This window comes from Bufo bufo, chromosome 1, assembly GCF_905171765.1.
Source record: "Bufo bufo chromosome 1, aBufBuf1.1, whole genome shotgun sequence".
Lineage (NCBI taxonomy): Eukaryota > Metazoa > Chordata > Amphibia > Anura > Bufonidae > Bufo > Bufo bufo.
In genome coordinates this window covers 622286849-622301341 of record NC_053389.1, presented here as the reverse complement: position 1 = coordinate 622301341, position 14493 = coordinate 622286849, and the positions used below count along the sequence as shown (strand labels likewise).

The following is a 14493-nucleotide window of genomic DNA, read 5'->3' as shown; positions in this document are numbered from 1 at the left end:
TGCCTTCACTTGGTCAGCATTTGGTCAGGTCTAATAATACATCAGTATTGCAAAAAAATAGGAGTGGATCCAAAACAGACACCTGAACGGAATAGTTGCAGGTCTTCTGTCTTTTGCACCCACTCCTGCTTTTGGCTACCAAATCATAAGCCAAATCTGATGGGACCATACAGGCCTTCCAGCTGCTACACAGAGGATCCGTTGTGAGTCTCATTTTACCTTCCTTCTGACAGATCAGAAGGGTAAAATAAATGTCAGCCAAGCCAAAAAGGCTAAATAGTGGCCCAGTTATGAAGTGGAGAGGGAGGGAATAGCATGAGATGTCCACAGACTGGCATTATGACAGTGGTGAGGAGGAAACAGCATGAGGAGACCACAGAGTGGCACAGTGACAGTGTGGAGGTGGTTGGCAATACCAGTACCCGATGAAGATGGTGGGTGAAAGAAGAAGCACTGTCATCAGATGTGTGGCATCAGGCGGGTGGCAGCATCAGAATAGTAGCTGAGGCAGGTAGCCAGAAGAAACCAGTCTCTTTTGTCAAAGTGTTGGTGTGGCACCATGGATGATCTAGTCTGATGCATCAGGCATTGGTGGGTGGAAATCCTGGCTGATCCACGCCTGATTCATCTTGACAAAAATGTTAGACTCTCCACATTTCGGGTGGATAGGAGAGTTCCTCTTGGGGAAACTATGGCCTCCCCCGCCGGTTGCTGCAGCAGGCTGGTCCACCACATCTGAGCCATGGTTCTCCCAGGCCACTGTATGGCGATGCTGCATATGTTGACACAGGGCTGTGGTGCCAACATTGATACCCTGGCCACACTACACCTGCTGCCCACAGATTCTACATATGGCCACGTTCACCTCCTCCAGCGGCTTAGGAAAAAAATGCCACATCTACGAGTAGGGTGATTTTACCACCAACACTACGCACTGAGTGAATCCTAACACCACTGCCTCCATGACAGTGGCGTACCTCTAATAGTGGCAGACCACGCAGCTGCTATCGGGCCCGTGGATGAAGGGAGCTCAGCTGTGGATGAATCGCCCAGCCCTTTTCTGGCTCCTTGCTCCCTGATCTCGGGCCCCGTCCTTAACGAGCTCATCAGTGGCCACTGATGAATGTTCTGTCCTTCTGCTTAACAGAGAAACTTTAGCTGCAGTAGGATGTGCAGACATGTCACTTGTTTGAATGCACACACACACAACCTGTGACCTGCCCTGACTTAGCGTGACCTCCAGCTCCATGATCTGCAGTGTGTCAAGGACCTGACTGCTGCGCTCGGCACGCTGAAGTAGAACAGGAGAGCAATCTCTGTGTTATGCAGTAAGTCATCTGTCATGACTGATAACAAAAGTGCCTAGGGGCTGGTGTGTGCCATGGGGGTTGTGGTGCTAAGATGGAGAATCCAGTGCACACTTTATTAACAAGAGGGAGTGGGCACAGACACATTATATAAAAAGCAGCAACAACAGTAGTAGCAGTTCATGGGGCAGGGAAGGGTATGGCACACTTTATAATATGGTAGAACGCCAAAAAAGAGAAATAGGGCTCGCACTCAATAATATTATGAATATATAAATTTTATTAGTGTCTCCATATGAGACAAATCACAATAAAAACACATAGAAAACAGTAGATGGTGGAAAAGGAGCACACAGAATGACACGGAGCACAACTAATATCTGGAATGGCAAATGGATACAACCACAGTGGGTATATAAAATATAGCACAAATGTGCATGTGGGCCAAATAGGATATCAGAAATACATATAATCGGGCAAGGCTATAGAGACTAAATAAAGGTATCATATAAAATGACAAAGATGTGCATATAAAGTGCATAGTGCAAATATCTCAAAGTGCATAGATAGCAGAAGCTGAGTAATTCATTGTAAAGCCATAGACAAAAATACCTGTGTAGTGCTCCAGCAACCCTGACGTACGTTTCACGCAAGGCTTCTTCAGGGGGAGGTGTGTATGGAGGGGGGCTGATAGGGTGGCCTTTATAGCCAAAGGAATAGCTGATGAATAGGAGGCAGCTGCAGACACTTAGGGAACAGAAAAATGTGTGGCCACACAAGGAAGGGAGACGAGTGCGCTCCAAGCTGGAGCGCATCGCGTCACTTCCGGTTCCTGTAGGTGAACCACATGGTGGAACGCAAAGCGCTACTTCCGGGATTCGGCAGGAATAATAAATACAAAGAACTATAACCTGAGACGCTCCAACGGTACGGTGGAGCCAAATTATGACATAGGGGGGCAAATAGAACTCATATTATAAAGCAAAACAAAGTGTATTGGACCAAAATGTAGAATGACAATACATAACACATCCTATGACACAATGAAAAGGAGACCCAGAGGAGACCGCATACAGCGCTACAGTATTCTGCATATTGATAAGTGGAATATATGAAAGTATATAAACACAAAAAATATATAAAGTATCCATAGAGAATATATAAAAATATATAGAATATATAGAATATATAGAGTATATATATATATATAGATATATATATATATATATATATATATATATATATATATAGATATTTGCACTATGCATTTTATATGCACATCTTTGTCATTTTATATGATACCTTTATTTAGTCTCCTCTATAGCCTTGCCTGATTATATGTATTTCTGATATCCTATTTGGCCCACATGCACATTTGTGCTATATTTTATATACCCACTGTGGTTGTATCCATTTGCCATTCCAGATATTAGTTGTGCTCCGTGTCATTCTGTGTGCTCATTTTCCACCATCTACTGTTTTCTATGTGTTTTTATTGTGATTTGTCTCATATGGAGACACTAATAAAATTTATATATTCATAATATTATTGAGTGCGAGCCCTATTTCTCTTTTTTGGCGTTCTACCATACGTGCTGGCTCTGCACGGGTACTCACTTCTGTGAGTCATTCATTATTGGTGTTTATTACACTTTATAATATGCAGCAGAAGGCAGAGTCTTTAGGAGTGTTTCATATTTGCGTTAAAACAGATTTGGCAGGCTGTTCCAGCCAGGAACAGCCTGCCAGATCAGTGAATACTGGGTGCTACCGTGCACTGCCAAGGTTCGGTCCTGCCCCATCCATTATAATGGGGACCAGTGGAGATCTGGCCACAACCTGGCAAATATGCCAAGACGCGGCCAGACGAAAACTGCTTCACACAGTAGTATTTGTCTGGGCACCCCTTGGTATATCCGTTTTAAAACAGATGTTAAACAAGCCTTAGGCAGGAATAGCACACTTTATAATACACAGAAGGCATAGTCTCTGGGCAGGTATGGCACACTATATAGTACGCAGCAGCAGACAGTACATGAGAGGTATAGTACACAATATAATAAGCAGAAGAATGCACAGTTCATAGGTAAAGATGTTCCAAACTATTCACCGGCGAACATCGCTCGTTTGCGTTCGCCGCGGCGGGCGAACATATGCAATGTTCGGTCCGCCCCCTATACGTCATCATTGAGTAAACTTTGACCCTGTACCTCACAGTCAGCAGACACATTCCAGCCAATCAGCAGCATACCCTCCCTCCCACCTCCTATCAAAAAGCAAGAACAGCATCCATCTTATATACATTCTGAAGCTACAGTGTTAGTTAGAGCAGGGAGAGTGCTGCTGCTGCTGAATTAATAGGGAAATCGTAAGCTAGGCCAGTGTTCTGTGTCAACTCCAGTCCTGAAAGACTAATCTGCTGTAAGGACAGCGTCCTGACAGCACCCCAAAAAGCCCTTTTTAGGGCTGGTACATCGGGCTGGTACATCAGTCTGCTATATATATATATATATATATATATATATATATATATATATATATATATATATATATATATATATATATATATATATATCAGTTGCCTGCCCGTGTGTGAGGCCACAGGCCCACAGACTGTACTGTGTGCCCACCACTCATATCGGGTGGCACAGTACCTTGCAGATAAAAAAAAAAAAAGTCATTTAATTTTTTTTCTCTGTGATATAATTGCAGTTGCCTGCCAGTGAGTGTCAGGCCCACAGACTGTACTGTGCCCACTGCCCACCACTCATATCGGGTGGCACAGTACCTTGCACGCATAGTACCACTAATCAAAAAAAAAAATGAGAGGCAGAGGCCGTCGTGGTCGTGGTGCTGTGATTTCCTTTGGCCCTAGAATAATGCCCAGTGTTCAGAGGCCACGTACCCTGAACTTGAAAAATTCTGGAGGACATAGTTGACTGGCTTACACAGGACACCCAATCTTCTACAGATTCCGCTCGGAACCTTGACGCACCATCCTCCTCCAGCTCAGCTTTGGGCACCTCTCAAGTTACCACTCGCCCGCCACCACCTACAGCACGAGCACCACAGCCGCTTTACTTGATCTGTCAGAGTTATTTACACATCAGTTGGAAGAAATGAGTGTTGCGCAACCATTATTGCCAGAGGATGTAGATATCAGGGATATGTCTCAGTCAGGCAGCATTACACACATGGACTTGTTTTCTCCAACAAGAAAAAGCCATCAACGAGTATTTGTATGACCGGGGTGCTAGGACAGCCTCTGCAGAGCTGGGTATTTTTTTGCCACGTTACTGGACACTCATGCGCAATGCCTGTAGGCTCATGCGTCCCTTTGAGGAGGTGACAAACCTAGTCAGTCGCACCGAAGGCACCATCAGCGACATCATCCCATTTGTTTTCTTCCTGGAGCGTGCCCTGCGAAGAGTGCTGGATCAGGCCGTAGTTGAGCGTAAAGAGGAAGAGGAACAGTTGTGGTCACCATCACCACCAGAAACAGCCTTATCATCGCTTTCTGGACCTGCGGCAACGCTGGAAGAGGAATCTGAGGAGGAGGAGTCAGAGGAAGAATGTGGCTTTGAGGAGGAGGAAGACCAACCACAGCAGGCATCCCAGGGTGCTTGTTGTCACCCATCTGGTACCAATGGTGTTGTACGTGGCTGGGGGGGGGGGTGGAAGAACAGACCTTCAATGAGATCAGTGAGGATGAGGAACGGGACATGAGTAGCTCGGCATCCAACCTTGTGCAAATGGGGTCTTTCATGCTGTCATGCCTGTTGAGGGACCCTCGTATAAAAAGGCTGAAGGAGAACAACCTGTACTGGGTGGCCATGCTACTAGACCCCCGGTATGAGCAGAAAGGATGCAGTCGGAAAGGATGCAGCAGTTCCAAAACAAGTTAAAAAGTATGCTTTACACAGCGTATAAGGGTGATGTCACAGAACGACGGGAATCTAACAGGGGAAGAGGTAAAAGTAATCCTCCTCCTACCACGACCACGCCGGCAAGGACAGGACGCTTTACAGACGTGTTGTTGATGGAGGACATGCAGAGCTTTTTAAGTCCTACGCATCGCCACAGCCCTTCGGGGTCCACCCTCAGAGAACGACTCAACCGACAGGTAGCAGACTACCTCGCCTTAACTGCAGATATCGACACTCTGAGGAGCGATGAACCCCTTGACTACTGGGTGTGCAGGCTTGACCTGTGGCCTGAGCTATCCTAATTTGCGATATAACTTCTGGCCTGCCCCGCTTCAAGTGTCCTGTCAGAAAGGACCTTCAGCGCAGCAGGAGGTATTGTCACTGAGAAGAGAAATCGCCTAGGTCAAAAAAGTCTAGATTACCTCACCTTCAATAAGATGAATGAGGCATGGATCCCGAAGGGACCGACAGTGGGGGATGCATTTGACTAAAAAAGGCCTGATGAGATGCCTTGGGCTAAAAATGGTCCACACGCTGCTGTATTTAATCTCTGCATGCCGGATGACTTGCGTGACTTCTCCGCCACCAACTAGGGTTCAAGCCGCAATGTTTTAGTGCACTTTCAGCGGCTGCAACAATACCTAGTTTTTCAGGCATGTATACATGCCTAATTTTTCTGGCCTCTGGTGCTGCACTGTGGCTGCAAAAACAAAACAACAACAAAAAAGGCACATACATGTGTCAATTCCCCTTTGTGATCGTTACCTTGTTGTGGTGAAGGGGCTTGCGTATCACAATGAAGCGATCACCTCTATGAGTGTGTTGGCAATGTTGGCACACCCCAGATGTTAAGATTGTTTCTTCATTGTGAACAGACCAAAAGCGATCGGCTGGATAATTTTGCATAGAAAAAACATAAATTTTCTTTGTGATCATCTAAGGTGATCATTAAAGCCTTCTAGGCCAACAATAGGCCCACACTGCAGAATCATTGTTTTCTGGGTCACTTAACTGTCACTGAACTACCTCAGCACGACCATAGGCTTTGAAAAACAGCCATCGCCTGCAATCTCCCAAACGTGCGCACGAGCACAGTCATCACTACACCAAGATTGACGCATAGAGGAATAAAATTTATGTCACGAGTGTATCAACTATTGACAACTCTTTGCGGTTGTCTAAAATCTATTCGATACACGTCCCCTGATATTGGACGTAACAGGGATTAAACTGATAAGAATAGTACTACTTAACACACCACTCATATAGGGTGGCACAGTGCATTGCACGGCACTAGCGCAGTGCCCCAAATTGGAAGAGGACCGACCAACCATCTTTTGCCATCTCCCGGTTCTTAAAATCTATTCCATACACCAGCCCCTGATAGGGGACAAAACAGAGATTAAACTGGTAATAACAGATTTTATTTTTTATTTAAAAAAAGGAGGACAGCCTCTGCGGAGCTGGGTATTTTTTGGCCGCGTTACTAAACGCTTATGCACAATGGCTGTAGGCTCATGCGTCCTTTTGCAGAGGTGACAAACCTGGTCAGTCAAACCCAAGGCAACATCATCGACCTCATCCCATATGCGTTTTTTCTGGAGCGTGACCTGCAAAGAGTGCTGGATCAGGCCGTAGATGAGCATGAAGAGGAAGAGTTGTGGTCACCACCACCAGAAGCAGCCTTGTCGTCGTCGATTAATGGACCTGCGGCAACGCAGAGAGAGGAGTCTGAAGAAGAGTCAGAGGAGGAAGGTAGAAGACCAACCACAGCAGGCGTCCCAGGGGGCTTGTTGTCACCTTTCGGGGACCCTTGGTGTTGTACGTGGCCAGTGAGGACAAGGAACAGGACATGGCTAGCTTGGTATCCAACCTTGTGCAAATGGGGAGTTTGCGGTTGTGCAAATGGGAAGCGGGACTTGTTTGCGGTGCGTTAAACGGGGAGTTTGGTCTGTCACTGTGAAGCGGGCGTAACCCTTATACTACCTGATCGATACATCATACCTGATCGTATACACACACTGGATGTTTTAAAGCACGTTATTCCAAACAATTTAGGAATGTTAGGTGATTTATGCCCTTTATGGATTAAAACCAGACTATGCGTCAACTACGTAATTTTCCATGGGAGGTTTACCATGGATCCCCCTCCGGCATGCCACAGTCCTGGTGTTAGTCCCCTTGAAACAACTTTTCCATCACTATTGTGGCCAGAAAGTCCCTGTGGGTTTAAAAATTTGCCTGCCTATTGAAGTCTATAACGGTTCGCTCATTCGCGAATATTTGCGGAAATTCGCGTTTGCCGTTCGAACGGAAAATTTTATGTTCGCGACATCTCTATTCATAGGTGGGGCAGGGGAGGGACCAGGGCACAAGTAGTGGGAGGTACCAGAGATGGGTATGGGCATGGGGGTCAAATTCAGATTCTTGCTATGGAGCCCAGTGATTTCTATGAACGCCCCTGCTCCATGAACCCCTGCACAGCTACTTCACGGGCAGGTAGGCTCCCGTGAAGCAGGTAGTCTACCCCCTGGCACGTTTGGCTCCCGACCTCCCACCCTGCTGACTTCCAGCCACGCTAGCAACTTGCTTGCTTTTGGGCAAGCTACCACCCTATTCTCCCGATTATGAAGCTCCTTCATCACCTGGCTCCCAAGTGCCATCAGCTACATCATTATCGAGTATTGTCTGCACGTCACTGATGTCCTCCTCAACGGTCTCTGGGTCAGGAGCTTGACCGCTCGCAACACCAGTTTCCACACCACTCTTCCTCATCACTACTTGCCCACCTAGCGGAGGAATCGGCGAATGTCTCCTCCAGATCTTGGCTGGCAGTAGCTGCTGACTGTCCTCTAGTACCTCCTCCTCGCTGTATAGTGGAGCTGAGCCCACAGCATACAATACTTCTGTGGCTCGGGGAACAGAAAAGGACAGAGGCAGGTTGAGGATAGGTGAGAGGGCAGGGCCTGCTCCCGGGCCACGCCAACTAAGGGTTGTGTCTGACGAACCCACTGACTCTTGGCTGGGGGTGTCTGATGTCACTTACGACAAAGTCGAAGATAAAGACAACCACTTCAAAAACTGCTGGGTTGCTGGTCACAACACAACCGCTAGCCGAGACTTGGAGCTCAGGCCTCTCAAAGTGACCCCTGCTGCCACGGCCCCTTACTCTGCTGCGACTACTGCCTGCACCAGAAACATTTAGGCCTCTGTCACGGAGGCAAAATGTATTTTTTCTTTTTTGTGCTAATACCAGTCACAAAAAGCTTTACAAGAAATAACTACACCACTGAGTGGCAAATATATTTTTTCTTTTTCCGCTAAAACACCCCACAAAAGCCTTTACTACAGATAAGTGCACCGCACAAGGGCAAATAAGACGTAGAAATATTTCCTTGTAATAACCCCAGTTAGTGCCTGTATCAAACAGCACTTGCACCCTAATAAGAACGGTTTGCTGTATAACAGCAATTTGGGTGCCCAGTCAGTGCTGCAAGGTCCAATAGGAATGTTCCAATTACCCAGGCTGTCGCCTCCCCCCATCCCCGACTGAACCCTGTTCAACAAATGCTGTGGAATGATTCCTCCCTATCCTTTCCCTACACCTTAAATAATCTTTCCCTGCACTTGTAAATCTTTTTTAGCACAATGATGTTTTTTCTATCACTGTCCCTAGCCCCTGCAGACATGTCTCTCCTTGCACCAAGTACACTGGTGAATGGCAGAATCTAAGATGGCTTCCGTATTTATAGGGCTGTGACACAGGGCAGGCTGGCTGCTGATTGGCTACATACATATCAGTATGGGTGATCCTGCCTTCCCAGAGTTCCTTTGTCCATGTCCTCACACGTGCCGCAGCCATTTTAGGAAAAATGTGATTCGTTACCATGAATCGCGAGGAAATTCGCATTCGATGTAAATCGAATCTTTCCTGAAATTCGTAATGAATTGCACTTCGTCAGCTTCGATTTGCTCATCTCTACTGATCATACAACCATCTGCATCAGTTATGAACGGATCCGGTTGTATTATCTTTAACATTTATTGTGTCAGTCTTGCTCCGCATCCCATTACGGAAAGAAAACCACAGCATTCTGCGGTTTACTCTCCGGTATGGATACGCAACTAAACGGAACAGAATGTATTTTGGAGCATTCCGTTCTGTTATATTTTGTCCCCATTGACAATGAATGGGGACAAAACAGAAGCTTTTTCTTCCGGTATTGAGACCCTATGACTGATCTCAATACCGGAAAATTGAAACGCTAGTGTGAAAGTAGCCCAAGAACTTTATTTGTAGCCCTTGACTTTTCTGTCTTTTAGGGCTCCTTCACACGAACAGATCCTGTGGGGGTAATCCGCTGCGTGAAAGAATGCCAAACCCTGCTCCGGACAGCAGAGACATGGAGCATTAACATGATTGATAATGCTCCGTGCCTCTCTGATCTTTTTACTACAAAATCACAGTGACAACTTTATCTCACTCTGATTTTGTAGCAAAAATGTCAGAGAGGCAAAGCGCATTATTAATCATATTAATGCTCCGAGTCTCTGCTGTCCGGAGTGGGGTTTGGCTGTCTTTCACGCAGCGGATTACCTGCACAGCATCCGCTTGTGTGAAAGAGCCCTTATTCATTTTTTGCTTATTTTAGGTGGACATGTTGAGATCTACAGAACCAATTGCTCTTTTATCAAGTTTTTCATACGGTTTTCAAGTTGTAATATTTTCAACTTGCAATGGTCCCGTCGTAACTTGAGGGTCCCGGTACAGAAAAGCGTGCTACCAAATTCATCAATATTATATATGCATTATACAAAACGCTATATGTAAAGTCAATTGGGGCATTAATTACCCCAGCCTACCGCTTTCTGCAGATTGTCCAAGAAACTTTGCTTTTCTTTATTCTTCTGGCTTACTGCAATATACCCAGCACGCAGAACCAGGAGAGATATTGATAGATTCTCCAATGGCATATTAGACCTTGTGTAGCCTACAGGAAACAAGAGATTCATCATTATTTATAGGGATATTGCTAGAGCAGCTTTAATAATTTATCTAGAAATATTACATTACTGGGTGGTTATGTAAACACAGACATTGGTTCAGGACCAAAAAGATCTTTAAAGGGAACCTGTCACCTGCTCCTCCTCCTTTAGAACATACCAAATGAAAACAGACTCCCATGGTGACAGGTTTCCTTTAAGCACAGGATAATATAGATCTAATTAAACCAATTTTTCATCACCTATCCTATTTGCAACAAACCTATTACTTTCTGGTTCAGACTGTCACAAAATTTTATTGAAGCAAGACCACCTATGCATTCCATCAAGCAGCTGAAAATGAGACAAACCATTTAACTCTACAGTTGAGCCATTAATAGACCATTCAAAATAATTTGTCTTGGTTCCATCAGTCAGGAGAGTCCTGATAATGTCAGATACACTTGGCATGTAGAGGTTGTTCTTAAACACAATATTACTCTCAACAATCACCGAGCCCTTCCTAAAAAGACAAAATGAAAGTTTGATTAATTGCCGTAAAGCAAAGTAACACAAAAGCTCTTAAAACATTGTACACTCAGTGCCTTGGAAATACTGGCAGACCACAACTACCAAGAGTGCACTATTGCCTTCAAAGTTCACCCCATTTTACAACCACAAATTCCTGCATGATAAAAGGTCTAATGCCCCAAACTGACAGCATCATATATTATCAGTATTGGTCATTTTACCAGGAAAAATACAGTACAAGAATAAAAATACACTCATTCTGCTCATGTAAACCTGGCATTAAAGGCTATGGACACCTTCAGAGGCATTTTCCTTTTATAACTATTGCACTCTACTTATTTTGAGCTAAAAATCCATGTTCAGCCACTTTCCCACCGTAATCTGTATTTGCAGAGCACATTCTTATCAGTGTGACAAGAATAAAGTTGCAATGAGTATTTATGAGCGGTCAAGACTTCAAAGAACTCTCTCAATTAAACCCTGTAGTACAAGAACTGTTGGAAATTTTCAATAAAGACCATTTGAAAAAATATATTAGCCCCAATTAAGTAGGATGCAATAAAAAAAATTCCCCAAAATGTGTCCATGGCCTTTAAGGACAAGATCTTAAAAGATAAATAAATACATTTTGGAAAATTTGCCCTGGTAAAAACTGTTGATATTGTCACAAATAATCAACTGTTTTTACCATGTGAAATTTTCCAAAATCTGTAGCATAAGGCCCATTTATGTCCCTACTATCAGCTTCAATACAAAATTTTTATTCTTAGGCCAGGTTCACATCACCGTGTATTTTTCCATTCTTCTGATCCATGAGCAGAACAAAAAAATAAATAAAAAAATCGGACCCTGTATTCTAAAGCATCAGTTATGCACATTTGGCATCAGTTTTAGCCATTTCCATCTGAGATTCATTATTTTAGACAGAAAAAGTCCAAAACATGTAGTTTTTTCAGTAGACCGTTCTCCCAGTTGTCTGAGCAGGCTGAGCTTACTAATGATCTTAGCTGCTGCATCACACTGGAGTGATGACTGAAGACCAGCCTTTAATTGGTTACTTCTTGTCCATGCCTGGATGAAGGATAACCTCTTGGTCTGTTGCATTTTGTGAGAGAACAAAAGAACAAAGTAAAGAATATCAAATATTATAATGATATTTTATAAACACAATATATAAAACTTACAAAAATGATTTTATTTCTGTTGTAAGATAACTATTCTGGTATTTGCCAAAGCATATCTTGTCCATCTGTAAAACAATAAGTAAAACATTAACAAAACCAGTCACTTCAGATTCCCAAAGAAATACTCATCTTTCAATTTATGATACAATTTTATGCTCATACTCACATACAACTTTGATAACTTGAGTATTCACCAGCTTTACAGATAGGGGTTTTTACAAATCAAAAGATTCCTTTCTTCTGCAATCAGAACTCTAGTTTTTCATTTTTCCCTTTTCTCCAAATACCAGTCTACTTCACCAGTTGACCCATACATTGGTAAGATTTTTTTTTATTTTATCACTATTTTAAACATATCATACCCAGGTAACTTTTGATTAAATTTCTTTGGCATACCAGATTCTGATGATGACCAATCAAGCTAAAAATGTTCTCTTCATCCCCCTTAAAGGGAACCTCTCACCGAGATTTTGTGTATAGAGCTGAGGACATTGGTTGCTAGATGGCCGCTAGCACACCCGCAATATCCAGTCCCAATATCAAAAAATAAATAAATTCGATACATATGCAAATTAACCTGAGAGGAGTCTCAGGGACAGGGCTCATCCCAGCTCCATTTTCATATGCATCAAATTTTTTTTTTTTTTTTTTTTACACAATAAAAGCACACAGAGCTATGGGGACTGGGTATTGCGGATGTGCTAGCGGCCATCTAGCAACCCATGTCCTCAGCTCTATACACAAAATCCCGGTGACAGGTTCCCTTTAAAAATTTTATTCTCTTATGAGAACTTGATAAGTTTCTATATAAGCTTCAAAATCTGAGAGTGTTCTATATAACCTCAAGAACCTGAATATTTTAATATAAAGCTGAGAACTTTCTATATAAATTCAATAATTATTTTTCTCTCCCTGGCTTGGCAGAGGGGCAAGGGAATTTGATAAATATGATCTCTAGTTGTATTGAATAATTCATAATTTGATTTTGAAAAAAGTTTAAATAAAAAAAAATATATAACCAAACAACTGCAAGGTCTGTGTACTGGAAAAACTAAATTGCTAACCAGTAATAGTTTTTCTTGAAACCCATGACCGCACCCTTGCAATTAGAACCTCCTATTCAGGACAGGAAACCTGATGAGAAAAAGGTTTACACCCCCACCACACCTCAGTGATTCCAATAACGAACCCTCCAGAGGTGTGCCAAAGTATAGAAGAGAAAAACCTAAGAAACAGAGGAACCAATCATGAATATTTATCCTCTAATTAAAAGACAATCACTATTATTCAAAATTAGGGAGGGACTACTGCTTGTAGTACCTTTTTTCACCAAATGCTGCATCTGAATTTAGTTACAGCCTATAATGTCTAATAAAAGGTATGAGGCGAGCTCCAAGTCTCCGCCCTGCATATTTGGGCTAGACGAGATTTTTTTTTTAGCAGGTCTACTGGGCATTTTGTTTGGATAGGCATTTGTTTCTGGAGATGTTCTGCCATGCCATAAAGTCTAGGAGGTCCTAATCGCAAGGGTGCTGTCATGGGTGAGGGGAAAATTTTATTTTATCCTGTAGGAGATTTATAAGTGAACAGACGAAAAGAGCTCTACCTGAAGCTTGCTGTACTAAGTGGGCTTGTGACTAAGGAGTTAAAGAATCGGAATTCTGGTGCAGTGTGTGATTTCGTGGGAGTGATTGCAGGTGGCTGAGTGAGGTTTGAAGCGGAGGTCCATGAGAGTAAAGTACTTGCATTTGGGTACTGCCATTCAAACCCATTTTTTTTTCTCTGCTTGGTTAAGGGGAGTGGCTTGTGCTTCCAGGTGCTATTAATTACACCACTGAACTCATCCTGAGCTCGCTCTTACTGATCCTGACCTCGCTCTTACTGGACTTTCTGCACTAAGTGGGCTTCTGAATAAATGGAGTTTAAAGAACGAGAGTTTAAGACAAGGAGCAAGAAACTAAGGTTTGATAGATTTTCCTTGTGTCTTTTTGGCTTGATTATAGCTAATCCTTTAACTACAGCAGACAGGGTCTAATTCTAACTCATATTTACAGTTTTTCTTCTTTACTGTTCATCCCCATTTAAACATGAGCCATTCGAGGGTGAATACTTTTGCACTAGATGCAATCATGTTGCATATTTAGAATCCCAGATCTTGGATCTAAAATAAGCAAGTTGAAAGACTTAGGGGCATTGCAAAACCATAGAGAGGCTTAGACCTCACTGTGCAGGCACTGGCTGGGGTCAGTGAAATGGAGGTGGATGGAGGAGGACAAGATCAGGACTATCAGGTCAGCAGTTGGGTTAATGTAGGAATAAGGGGTAGAGGAAAAAGTGCCAGGGAGGCTAGTCTTGAGCTGGAACGCCTGTTTGGCTGATATTAGGAATGAAAGCCCAGGGGCCATCAACACTGCAGCAGTGAGTTTCTCCTAGCAACCAGGAGGATGCCCGCTGCAGGAGGGATGGGAAAAGGAGTGCAGCAAAGGTTACACAGATGCTGCTGGTAGGGGACTCTATTAGGAGGACAGACAGGGTCATCTGTCACCGAGACCGTGAATGCCG

The 14493-nt window shown here is 43.6% G+C and overlaps 1 protein-coding gene across 1 annotated transcript in view; it reads right to left on the bottom strand.

The window, feature by feature from the left end:
• The window catches only part of LOC120986234, a 102020-nt gene that overhangs the window by 69139 nt on the left and 18388 nt on the right, over positions 1-14493 (bottom strand). Inside the window, exons 2-4 of the mRNA XM_040414694.1 lie at positions 11932-11996; positions 10588-10739; positions 10097-10224 (exon numbers count right to left, since the gene is read on the bottom strand). Coding sequence (XP_040270628.1) covers positions 10097-10224; positions 10588-10739; positions 11932-11996 — 345 coding nt within the window. The remainder of the gene's footprint in view (positions 1-10096; positions 10225-10587; positions 10740-11931; positions 11997-14493) is intronic.